General features: G+C 48.5%; 2 protein-coding genes across 2 annotated transcripts in view; both read right to left on the bottom strand.

The window, feature by feature from the left end:
- Positions 1-1,215: 1,215 nt before the first annotated feature.
- Positions 1,216-5,332, bottom strand: LOC138978967 (uncharacterized). Its single transcript, XM_070351784.1, has 2 exons — positions 4,848-5,332; positions 1,216-4,325 (listed from the first exon to the last, which is right to left on the bottom strand). Exons 1-2 carry the CDS (start codon positions 5,278-5,280, stop codon positions 3,871-3,873), a joined length of 888 nt encoding a protein of 295 aa, XP_070207885.1. The 5' UTR covers positions 5,281-5,332; the 3' UTR covers positions 1,216-3,870.
- Positions 5,333-5,442: 110 nt separating this feature from the next.
- The window catches only part of LOC138977893 (uncharacterized), a 46,475-nt gene continuing 38,416 nt past the window's right edge, over positions 5,443-13,501 (bottom strand). The window contains exons 4-5 of the mRNA XM_070350501.1: positions 5,629-5,923; positions 5,443-5,449 (exon numbers count right to left, since the gene is read on the bottom strand). Coding sequence (XP_070206602.1) covers positions 5,443-5,449; positions 5,629-5,923 — 302 coding nt within the window. The remainder of the gene's footprint in view (positions 5,450-5,628; positions 5,924-13,501) is intronic.

The following is a 13,501-nucleotide window of genomic DNA, read 5'->3' as shown; positions in this document are numbered from 1 at the left end:
CATGGCTTGTTCCCCGCACACCGCCAATTATAACACGTAATGCTTCAAGGTGTAATTTTTCAAGTGTGTTTTATTGGTTTTACCGGGCACATGCCCCTATTGGTTTTACCGGGCACATGCCCCTATTGGTTTTACCGTGAGGGCGTTAAACATTACCTATCATCGTAAATTTACAGTTAAACAAATCGACACAATGTCAGAATCGGTACAACTTGGCAAGTTTTAACGAAAGGAGAAAGTTAAATAAATTATCGTTTCAGAACAGGTTATTTTGTTTTGCTATCTTGCAGAGTTTCATCTCATTACACCAATCTGTTTTCAATCCCGTGACCCGATCATCACATTCAAGTCCAGCTCTAACAACTTAGCTACCAGTCCCCCTGTTTCTAAATATCTTTTGACAGGCTTCGTCATTTCCGTTCCATGTTTTCTTTGCTTGGTTGCTCTGTTACTGGCTCCTGTTCCATATTGTGTTTGCTTGGTTGCTCTGTTACTGGCTCCTGTTCCATATTGTGTTTGCTTGGTTGCTCTGTTACTGGCTCCTGTTCCATATTGTGTTTGCTTGGTTGCTCTGTTACTGGCTCCTGTTCCATATTGTGTTTGCTTGGTTGCTCTGTTACTGGCTCCTGTTCCATATTGTGTTTGCTTGGTTGCTCTGTTACTGGCTCCTGTTCCATATTGTGTTTGCTTGGTTGCTCTGTTACTGGCTCCTGTTCCATATTGTGTTTGCTTGGTTGCTCTGTTACTGGCTCCTGTTCCATATTGTGTTTGCTTGATTTTGGTGCATGTTCCATTGTTTCTTTGCTTGGTTGCTCTTTGTATGTTCATGTTCGATTTGTCTATGCTTGGGCCCTGCTATTGGTTCCTGTTCCATATTTCGTTTGCTTGGTTGCTTTATGTTCGGTTCATGGTCCAATGTCTTTTTGCTTTGTTGCTCTGTTATTGGCTCCTGTTTCATGAGAGAAAAAGAGAGCAAGAGAAAGAGAGAGAGAGAGAGAGAGAGAGAGAGACAGACAGACAGACAGACAGACAGACAGAAAGAGATAGACCAATAGAGCAAAGAAGAGAAGGAGGCACATAGAGACAAAGAGACAGAGAAAGGGAGAGACAGAGGCAGAGAGAACACACACACACACACACACACACACACACATACACACACACACACACACACACACACACACACTGATATAGAAAGTAAGACAAGAAAAGTCATGAACTTTTAACGTGCTAAAACGTCAATAATTATTCACAGGGGAAAAAAACCCATGCTACCATTATCTAATATTCTTTTCAGAAAAACATGCATGGTTATACTTACTATTGATAGGTATAACCGACTGTTTTCAAAGTCTTCATATTTAAAATTATGTTTCCAGTCTACAGTTTGGAACGATGTTTTTTAAGTTGTAAATTATATAAATAAAAAGAGACATGTTTGCAATTTCTGTTAAAGGCATACAGTGTTATCTCAAACAGGTCACCTGTAGCGTGAACAATGTACGTATATATACATACTTTACGATAAGAGGTTAACGATACTTATTTACATACTTTACGATAGGAGGTTAACGATACTTATTTACATACTTTACGATAGGAGGTTAACGATACTTATTTACACAACAAATTGAGACCAGGAAACATTTGTGACCCTCCACCACGGAATGAGTCGAATGTCACCTCGCGCGGTTCTCCGCTAGGCTTAAAATAAGTCCGGGGGGACTGTGGTAACAGTGTGAGGGTCACCTTAGTCACAGGCTTCAACTGCAGTGAAAGTAGGGAAGAAACATACTAATAACCTCAGAATATCTTTAGCTTATTTTCAGACTTGTGAACTATTCTGTATGATGCAAGTAGATTTGGTCTTTCGACATTGCATCTCAGGGGTGGAGCAGTTAAGCCCGAGGGGGAGGGGGGGGGTTACAACCTGGGGTCCAGGGGTCGGTAGAGGTGGGGTACTGTGGGGGCAAAGCCCCCCTGAAGCTGAAGAACTTTAGCTATCTTATAAATGTGTGGCTTATGCGTGATTTTAAACATGATCAACTGGTGTCAGCAGCCACTCATTATTTCTTTTAACGTTAGTATTAAATAATGGCAATTTATCTTTACTGATATCTTTTGTTTGTTTGTTTATTTGTTGCTTAACGTCCAGCCGACTACGCAGAGCCATATCAGGACGAGGAAGGGGGGGATGAAGGGGGCCACTTGTCAAGCGATTCCTGTTTACAAATGCACTAACCCATTACTTGTGTCCCAGCAGGCTTTAGTAAAACTAAATTAATACCTACTGGAAGATTACCAGTTTCCAGTATGTTAAAATAGGCTTAACCTATCTACTGCTGGACTTACATCAGAACACTAACAGATTAAACTATACATGAATCGCGAGACAAGCGGCAAGAGAAGAGATTTTTTGAAAAAAATACAGGTGAATGAGCAAGAAGGCAGAAAAAAGAAAAGAATTCATGAAGAAAAAGAGCATGACAGGAAAGAGGAACCAAAAATCTACCTAACCGCAAACTAGAAAGCTCCTGTGGTTCCAAAAACAGGAGGGGCTTTTAATTTCATAACCGCAGTGCCCCACTGCGGGATTACTGATATCTGCTCCCTACATCATATAGTAGGGTTAGAAGAAAGACATGTCCCATGGGAGTGGCTGTTAAAACTGTACAAAAATGATACTGATTAAACAATTAACACTTCCCCCGGCTTTACAGACAGAAACAACAACATTCACAAACGTGTGGGTTTTTTTTACAGCCGAGGGGGGATTCCGGAACCCCTGTAACCACCCCCCTAATCCGCCCCTGCATCTGACAAAATCCACTTTTATTCCGGTATTTTAAAAATCTTCACCATTAAAGTGGTTTCATTGATTTTTACGTAGCATTTGATCCACACGCAAAAAAACATTTCTGGGATCACTCAAAGTCGACTGGTTACCGTAGGTGTTTCAACTGCATTTTGAAGTCTTGCAATCTCTGGCACTATTTGAGTTATCAGGATGGAAAGATTACCGATAAAATCACCAAGAAATCGGGTTTTCATCAGACTGCACTCTCTTTTTCAAGTCTAAATGTCAGTACTCTTAGCAGTCAAAATGTTCAAAGACATAAGGTATCCAATTCTCCAAAATTGTGATGCAATTCGAGGCTGATGTCAACTGTTTTATTGCAGGTCATTATTTAACACAAACATCGCTAGAGAGACGTTCATTGTGCGTATGGAGGAGAAAGCATGAAATGTTGTCTCCATATTTTCTAATTCCAGTTTTCCCGCAAAAGTTTCTCTTTCTAAGCTAGCATAGATCTGATTTGAAGCAAAAAATACACAGAAATAATGACGTATATTGTAGGTTTGACGTCACCAGACTTGACGAGCTGAATTCTGATCCTTGGAAGATAAAATGAAAACTGCTCCCGTGGTTTGAGTTCGGTTGTTCTTGGTCAATACTTGTTGCTGTTGTTTTTGTTGCTGCGGTTGTTGTTGATGTTGTGGTGGTGGTGGTGGTGGTGGTGGTGTTGTTATTGTTGCTGGTGTTGATGATAACTCTAACCCTAACCCTAAGTCATGGTGGGGCGGTGATGAAAGTGGCGGTAGCAGCGTTAGAACAGCTGGTTGTTGAGGCGGCGCTGACGATGGTGATGGTGACGTGGGAGGTACAGAGACAGTGGTTGTCGTCGTCGTGGTTGTGGTGGCGGCTGTGATCACTGAGTAGCTGTAGGCGGAGGAAAAAATATTGGTAGTAACAGTCGTTGCGGAGATGATGGTGGCGGCGGTGGTCGTCGTCGTAGTGGTGGTGGCAATGACAGTAATGTGTGTAGTAGCAGTGGTTGTGGAGGGGATAGTGGTGGCGGGAACAGTGGTTCAGGTGGCGGTGGAAGTGGCGGTGGTGACAGGAGGCATGTCCACCATGATGAGCTGTGTGGTACAGCGCGATGCTGCTAACACTCTGTCATTAAGATCAATGTCCTCATCACTCCTTCCTTCATCACTCGCCTTGTTCCTGCCTGGCAGCATCACCACCACACGCCGCTCCAAGCCTTGCACCCAGCCATAGTCTGTTACTGTGACACGGTCTGTTGCCGCCACCGCCAAGTCGTGCACATATCTCTCCCACCTCGCCCTGTTGTGTCTAAACTCTTGGTACCCCAGCACACACACCGGTAAGCCTTCATCACGCAGACCGCGCACCACGCCGCTAGCTCGTGACGTCACCTGGCCTGCGTCATCCTCGATGTCATCCTGTAGTTCTGAACTCCGCGTGAGGATGAACACGTCGCGGTAGCTCAGTGGGGTGGGACTGTTGAAGAGGCTGCTACCTGTGTGGAAAAGACCGTTGTGACCGTTAGAATATTTTTCAGGTGTAGGCAACTGTAAATAAACAGTCTGTCTGTCTCTCTGTCTCTGTCTGTCTCTGTGTCTCTCTCTGTCTCTGTCTCTCCCTGTCTCTCTGTCTCTGTCTCTCTCTCTCTCCACATATTCACTCTCTGTGTACAAAAGAAAGTCACAGACACCTATTTCCCGACACACAGACATGACGTTATTATAGTTTGACGTCATTAAAATGACGTAATTCTCTCTTGCTGCTGTGGTCTTGCCCAGCGAACTTGAATTTTCTGTCACTGTGAAATTATTTGACAGGATAAAATGACACGATGGGAACTTGTTTTAGTTACCCTACCTACCTTTCTACCTACCTACCTATCTACCTACCTATCCATCTACCTACCTACCTACCTTCCTATGTATCTATGTATCTATCTATCTACCTACCTCCCTCACTCCCTCCCTTCCTCCCTACCTATCTATGTATCTAACTATATGTGACCTTCACAACTCACCCCCACTGCCCACACCAAGACGGCGCAGCTCGGCGGCGACCTCCTTACCGCACTGTTGGCACTCTACTGGCCACCGACCTCTGTGAGCGTTGCCATGGTGACTCAGCCGTATCACGCGCAGTCCGTCCCCAGGGGCAGGTACACCGCTGTCGCTGTAGTTGTGGACTTGACCTTTGTACCTGCCAACCGCTGTCTGTACCTCCCGCAGCACGGAGGGAGCACAGCGGAGAGGGACGGTGAGCGGTTCAGGCTGCAGTGATGGGGGGATGGCGTCGTGACGAACACCTGCCGCCCACAGGTGCAGGCCGGGAACGCTCTCCGCCAGACGGGCCACCAGTGTAGTGTTGCGTTGACCTGACACATCACTGTGACACAGAATGGAGACACGTTGTGAGAGATGTGTGTCTGGCTGGGAGGAACGTGTCACACTCATACCACACGGAACAGCTGGGTGAGGTTCGTGAGGACACACACACACACACACACACACACACACACACACGTACACACACACACACACACAAACACGATGACACACGCACGCATACACGAACGCGTGCACATGGGCCCGTGCACACGCTCGCAAACTGATAGTTCATGCACTCGCACACACAAACACGCGCGCACACACACACACACACATACACACACGCGCACACATCAGTATATATACACACTCGCGCGCCCGCGCACGCACACACACACACACACACACACACACACACACACACACACACACACACATAGTTTTTTTATGTAAAACAAAACCGTAAAGACCAACCTGCCAGCAAAGTCCGCCTCATCCAACAGAACGTGCAACTGTCCGTCCTTGGCTCGCGCCAAGAGGTCGGTGACGGCCCGCTGCACGTCGGCCTCCCTGTTGTAGAAGTCATAGTGATGTAGAGCGATGCTGCCTGGTGTTGGGGGAGGTGTCGGGTCCGCGCTCAGAGCCATTTCTAGCTGCCCTGCTATCATTCTGCTGGCAGCCCGGGAACCGTAGTCTGTCGACACCACTTGCACGTCGTGGCCCTGAAGCAGCCACCTTAAGCCCTGGAGTACCAGCACCACCGTCTTTCCTGTTGGAACACAAAACTCAACATCAGAAACACGACAACAATAATTTCTCTGAAAATACTCACTGCATGAAAAACTTTCTCCTTTAGAGAATTCTCCCTTTGTATTGAGTGTTTAACTCTTTAGTTTCAAACCTTTTTCTGAGGCAAATGATTCTGTTTTCTTCAGTTCATCACAGTTACAGTAAAATCAGAAGACAAAGACAAAATGCACCAAGTAATGGGACAAACTGAAATCGTTGCTTCCAGTGACTTAAAATAAAACAAACACGTCATACCCAATACGTCAAATCTTCAACAAAGACGTCATTTCAAAATTTAAGAAAAGCAATGCCAATGCAAAGATACGGAGGCCCAATGTCATAAGTTTATAAACACTGCGTATCGAGGCACATTTACAATGCTGTTATTAGCTTAAAATATGTACAGCTGTCCTGTTATTTATGTCGTAAATGTCCAAATACTTTTGCAGGATGTGTGCGAAATGTGAAGTCTGTAAGATTGCTACATTGAAAGTTATTAAACTGTAAAAGCAGGCTAAACTCCAAATTGTTAAACAAAAACTGGAAGTCCCTTGTACAGGCTGACACAATGAAAAGGGCAAGAACCAATGGTTGTTACCGTATCATTTTTTAGTTAGGACAAAAACTATTTTTCGTAGCATGCTCTTGTGGGCGAAAACTATTTCAAAAGTTGGAACATGTATTGTTTCTCTTTTGCTAGGAAAAGTCGGTAGACCCCCCCCCCCTAACACCCCCCCCCTCAACACACCCCACCCCTCAACACCCCACCCCCTCAACACCCCCCCCTCAACACCCCCCCTCAACACCCACCCCACCCCCTCGACACCCCCCTCAACACCCACCCCACCCCCCTCAACACCCCCCTCAACACCCACCCCACCCCTCAACACCCCACCCCCTCAACACCCCCCCTCAACACCCCCCTCAACACCCACCCCACCCCCTTGACACCCCCCTCAACACCCACCCCACCCCCCTCAACACCCCCTCAACACCCACCCCACCCCCCTCAACACCCCCCCTCAACACCCACCCCACCCCCCTCTACACCCCCCTCAACACCCACCCCACCCCTCAACACCCCACCCCCTCAACACCCCCCCCCCTCAACACCCACCCCACCCCCTCAACACCCCCCAATCCCCACCCCACCCCCTCGACACCCCCCTCAACACCCACCCCACCCCCTCAACACCCCCCTCAACACCCAACACCCCCCCCCCCTCAACACCCACCCCACCCCCCTCAACACCCCCCTCAACACCCACCCCACCCCCCTCAACACCCCCCTCAACACCCAACACCCCCCCCCCCCAACACCCCCCTCAACACCCACCCCACCCCCTCAACACACCCCCCCCCCCTCAACACCCACCCCACCCCCTCAACACACCCCCCCCCTCAACACCCACCCCACCCCCTCAACACACCCCCCCCTCAACACCCACCCCACCCCCTCGACACCCCCCTCAACACCCACCCCCCCCCTCAACACACACCCCCCCCTCAACACCCACCCCACCCCCTCAACACACCCCCCCCTCAACACCCACCCCACCCCCTCAACACACCCCCCCCTCAACACCCACCCCACCCCCCTCAACACCCCCCCCCCTCAACACCCAACACCCCCCCTCAACACCCACCCCACCCCCTCAACACACCCCCCCCTCAACACCCACCCCACCCCCCTCAACACCCCCCCCTCAACACCCAACACCCCCCCCCCTCAACACCCCCCCTTAACACCCAACACCCCCCCCCCCCTCGACACCCCCCCCCCTCAACACCCCCCCTTCAACACCCCCCCTCAACACCCCCCCCTCAACACCAACCCCCCCTCAACACCCACCCCCCCTCAACACCCACCCCACCCCCTCAACACCCCCCAATCCCCACCCCCAACCCCATACATTTGTGTTCTCTCAGTTGCCAGACGCACCTTAGCAGTAAACAAAGCCCTGTGTATAATAGTGAGCATGTTGAGCAACACAAACCCCCATCAGAATGCAAATCGAGTGAACGGTTCAGATCATGGGTAAAATTGACACCTTAAATGTTCATTTTAAAGCCACCTTTTGACATTATAAGAAGAAAAAGCATTCTACACTGCTAAGCTTGCAATGAACAATACACAAATGAAAAGAACCAACAACATTGTTTTGTGTGTGTGGAATTTTAACACATTTTATTAAAAAAACCAAAAAAAGGCGGAAAAGGGCGACAGATTTGTTGCACAGCGACAGAACACTTGTTCTACCCAGGCCAGTACCTTCATACATGACAGAAGAAAGCAACGGAGGCCTGAATACCACAGTCTTATTGTTCCTGGACGTGCCTGAGTGATAATCTGATGCAGTTAACTATCTGTTGAAACATTATAGCACTCAGAAGATTTGTCTTCCGCTCATAAGTTTCGTGTCACACGGCATGGTTTAAAATTGAGGTAGGTCCATTATTGCAGAACATAACTAACAACAAAGAAAAGTCATTTTTAGCATCGACATGAGAAGATTTACCATAATAATGTGTTTAAAACGAGAAAAGCATCATAGTGTCGGCAGAACACGACTCTCGTTAAGTCAAATGTCACAGCGTTATAAACAGAAGATTGTGTTCTAACGCTGCAGTAAACGAACATTTTATTGACAAATTGCTGTCTCTATCATAATTCGCGCCCACAGACTTTTGACATATCTGTGCCCTGTTTCTTACAGGCGAGAAATCGCGAGTTTGGCGAGGAAGTACCGTTTTTTACAGGCGAGACTTGGCAAGTGATGCGAGTCTGGCGAGGAAGTACCGCTTCTTACAGGCGAGAATCGGCGAGTGACACGGGTTTGGCGAGGAAGTACCGTTTCTTACAGGCGAGAATCGGCGAGTGACACGAGTCTGGCGAGGAAGTACCGTTTCTTGGGCAATTCTCGCCGCGAGGGACGCTAGGATTCTCGCCGCGAGGGAAACTAGGATTCTTGCCGCGAGGGACGCTAGGATTCTCGCCGCGAGGGACGCTAGGATTCTCGCCGCGAGGGACGCTAGGATTCTCGCCGCGAGGGAAATTAGGATTCTCGCCGCGAGGGACGCTAGGATTCTCGCCGCGAGGAACGCTAGGATTCTCGCCGCGAGGGACGCTAGGATTCTCGCCGCGAGGGACGCTAGGATTCTCGCCGCGAGGGGCGCTAGGATTCTCGCCGCGAGGGACGCTAGGATTATCGCCGCGAGGGGCGCTAGGATTCTCGCCGCGAGGGACACTAGGATTCTCGCCGCGAAGGCTAGGTAGCCTTGAGCTTGCCCGTTTGGTGACAAAACATGGCAGTGCGGCCGCAATGTTTTCTCGCCAAGCGAGCAAACCCAAAGCTACCTAGCGTTCGCGGCGAGAATCCTAGCGCCCCTCGCGGTGAGAATTGCTCAAGAAACGGTACGTCCTCGCCCCACCCGCCAATTCTCGCTGTAAGAAACGGGGGCCTGAATGTTTGTTCGCGTCACACTCATCCAACATGTCATGAACGTGAGATGTTTCGGGTGACGTTCTTTTTTCGACTATTGCGCTGTCGCAATCAAGCTGGAACATTGCCAAAGGTAAGACATATGTTTCTTCTATGATATACGAATCATTTATTGCGACTGAATTCTATTAAATACATTTCAGCACTTGGAGATGCGTGACTTGTAATGTTGTGTGATTCGTGAATTCATATCTGACAAAGTAACGCCTGTTTTTGTTGTTTTTCTTTAGTTTTAAAGCTGTTGCGTTTATATGTCATGATGTCAAAACATGAATTGCCTTCTGCTCGTCAAACGGACATTAAATATTGTGTGCAGTTGTTATCAGCACAATACAAAACTTAAATACCTTGGTGTTTCTCATCAGAACAATAAAATACAGGTGGGTGGGTGTGACACCTTTGAGACGATGACAGGTGGGTGGGTGTGACAACTTTGTGACGATGCAGTACAGGTGGGTGGGTGTGACAACTTTGTGACGATGCAGTACAGGTGGGTGGGTGTGACAACTTTGTGACAATGTAGCACAGGTGGGTGGGTGTGACAACTTTGTGACAATGCAGTACAGGTGGGTGGGTGTGACAACTTTGTGACGATGCAGTACAAGTAGGTGGGTGTGACAACTTTGTGACGATGACAGGTGGGTGGGTGTGACAACTTTGTGACAATGCAGTACAGGTGGGCGGGTGTGACAACTTTGTGACAATGCAGTACAGGTGGGCGGGTGTGACAACTTTGTGACAATGCAGTACAGGTGGGTGGGTGTGACAACTTTGTGACGATGACAGGTGGGTGGGTGTGACAACTTTGTGACGATGCAGTACAGGTGGGTGGGTGTGACAACTTTGTGACGATGCAGTACAGGTGGGTGGGTGTGACAACTTTGTGACGATGCAGTACAGGTGTGTGGGTGTGACAACTTTGTGACAATGCAGTACAGGTGGGTGGGTGTGACAACTTTGTGACGATGCAGTACAGGTGGGTGGGTGTGACAAAACTGTGTGACGATGCAATACAAGTGGGCGAGTGTGACACAACTTTGTGACAATGCAGTACAGGTGGGCGGGTGTGACACAACTTTGTGAGAATGCAGTACAGGTGGGCGGGTGTAACACAACTTTGTGACAATGTAGTACAGGTGGGCGGGTGTGACACAACTTTGTGACAATGCAGTACAGGTGGGCGAGTGTGACACAACTTTGTAACAATGTAGTACAGATGGGCGAGTGTGACACAACTTTGTAACAATGTAGTACAGGTAGGCGGGTGTGACACAACTTTGTGACAATGCAGTACAGGTGGGCGAGTGTGACACAACTGTGTGACAATGTAGTACAGGTGGGCGGGTGTGACACAACTGTGTGACAATGTAGTACAGGTGGGCGGGTGTGACACAACTGTGTGACAATGTAGTACAGGTGGGCGGGTGTGACACAACTTTGTGACAATGTAGTACAGGTGGGCGGGTGTGACACAACTGTGTGACAATGTAGTACAGGTGGGCGGGTGTGACACAACTGTGTGACAATGTAGTACAGGTGGGCGGGTGTGACACAACTGTGTGACAATGGAGTACAGGTGGGCGGGTGTGACACAACTTTGTGACAATGCAGTACAGGAAGGCGGGTGTGACACAACTTTGTGACAATGTAGTACAGGAAGGCGGGTGTGACACAACTTTGTGACAATGCAGTACAGGTGGGCGGGTGTGACACAACTGTGTGACAATGTAGTACAGGTGGGCGTGAATAGTCAAGCTGCATGCAGGCATTTCAACCTGCAGATATCAAAACTACGTAATGAGTTCTACCTTCCAGGGGGATTCCCACCGCACTTACCCTAGCTTCTTGCGAGGGTGGAGGGGGTAGAAGGGGTGTCGGGGGGGGGGGGGGGAGGGGGGAGAAAGGGACTGTCCCCATGGTGTTGCTACCACTGTGCAGTCTGGGGCATACACGATCTGATAGTCTAAACAGTGTATGCGAAACATAACATACACAGGAAATGACGAGGTCAGGTCGGGCGGCCACGGTCTTTTACCGTGTTTATAATTATATCCAATTCAAACAGCCAACTTTTTGCAAGCACAGACAGACTAGCTATGGAGCAGCGCTTGGCTAACCGCTTCTCCTCTACTTCCACTTTTCATCTCAACGCTAGTTGTTGTGTTGTTGTTGTTGTTGTTGTTGTTGTTGTTGTTGTTGTTGTTGTTGTACATGATGATGTTTTTTTCAGTAACCGTTCCCTTTTAACATCTTTCATCATCATCATCATCATCATCATCATCATCATCATCATCATCATCATCATCACCACCATCATCATCATCATCATCATCATCATCATCATCATCATCATCATCATCATCATCATCATCATCATCATCATCATCATCATCATCATCTCCTCTCCATTTACTCCTTCAGTCACATTCTGGAACACACATACCCTCGGAAACACACTCTTACACACACACACACACACACACACACACACACACGGCGCGTGCACACGCACGCACGTACACACTCACACACACACACATACACACACACAAAGACACACACACACGCACGCACAAAGAAACACACACACACACACACACACGCACGCACGCACGCACGTACACACACACACACACACACACACACACACACACACTTGGGCTCGCGGGAAGCCCCACTCAGTGCAGCCACGGTGAACAACAGAACTAGGTGACCTTGGGGGTTCCACTGACTATGTTTAGTGACAGGAAATTCCGCAGGAATGTGGCGGGGAGTTTTACTGGGGAGCATTTTGTATTGTGTGACTTTGTTTAATTCTTTATCTGTGTGTGTTTACGCTTAAAATAGCACCAGTTTGATGATTGATTTAAAAAAAAAAAGACTTCTAAAGTATGTGTGCTTTGTGTGATGAGTCTCTGAGCTTTAAAACAGCGAGGCATTAGCATGTTCTTCAGATAAATAATGATGTCTGCAGTTAGGCTATTGACAGGCGGGTGTGACACAACTTTGTGACAATGCAGTACAGGTGGGCGGGGGTGGGCGGGGGTGAAACAACTTTGTGACAATGCAGTACAGATGGGCGGGGGTGGGCGGGTGGGAAACAACTGTGTGACAATACAGTACAGGTGGGCGGGTGTGACACAACTTTGTCGCAATGCAGTACAGACTGATGGGCGGGTGTGGGCGGGTGTGAAACAACTGTGTGACAATACAGTACAGGTGGGCGGGGGTGGGCGGGGGTGACACAACTTTGTGACAATGCAGTACAGGTGGGCGGGGGTGGGCGGGTGTGAAACAACTGTGTGACAATGCAGTACATGTGGGCGGGGGTGGGCGGGTGGGAAACAACTGTGTGACAATGCAGTACAGGTGGGCGGGGGTGGGCGGGTGGGAAACAACTTTGTGACTGTCACGATCTAGTGACATAGACCACCAAGAAAGTGTCACTCAGTAGGGTGCCTTCTCTTGGTAAATTGCGACTGAAAGCGCCTGTGCGTGATTCGGGGCTATGCAGCAGAGTTTTGCTGACAGCGCGACCACGGATGGTTTGTGCCGCACGGTTTTTTCGGGGATAATTTTGCTTGGCGAGGCAGAATTGTCGATAGCTGAACTTGATATGTGACAAGGTCAGTCACGTGTTATTGTCTAGGTTGTCTGTGAGAGACACAAGCACGGGGCACTTGACACTCAGCGGCAGAAGAAGAAGGATCGAATACGACGGTTTCTAGAGTATGATGGATTTCACCGGATAGAATATTCGGCACTCCAGGGGAACTTCAGCGAGTTATCACCTTCTCACTGCCACATGTTTTGCTGAGGACGAGTCGTCAAATCTTCCTTCGCCGTGCGATGGTTTTCGCATAAGTATTCGGCAAGGGGTTTTCTGGATGTTGTTGTCACTGTTGACGAACAGAGGCCATTCCAGGGAGGAAGCGGGTTTTGCTTCCATGAGAGTGCTACATTCATAGGCTGTTTGAGGTAATAAATCATTATTTAACGCTGTTGACGAGTCTGTGTTTGTGGAATGAAATACTCTCTGTTGTTCTTTCCAGGTT

This window comes from Littorina saxatilis, linkage group LG10, assembly GCF_037325665.1.
Source record: "Littorina saxatilis isolate snail1 linkage group LG10, US_GU_Lsax_2.0, whole genome shotgun sequence".
NCBI classification, from domain to species: Eukaryota; Metazoa; Mollusca; class Gastropoda; order Littorinimorpha; family Littorinidae; genus Littorina; species Littorina saxatilis.
The sequence above is the reverse complement of the archived record's forward strand: the minus strand, read 5'-3'. Positions and strand labels throughout refer to the sequence as shown.

Bases quoted from the DNA above. Each gene is read 5' to 3' on its own strand.
- LOC138978967 (XM_070351784.1), bottom strand. From the start codon at position 5,280: ATGAGTGTGACACGTTCCTCCCAGCCAGACACACATCTCTCACAACGT. The intron at 4,326-4,847 runs GTGAGTTGTGAA...TTTTCCACACAG, and splicing joins TCTTGGTGTGGGCAGTGGGG to GTAGCAGCCTCTTCAACAGT.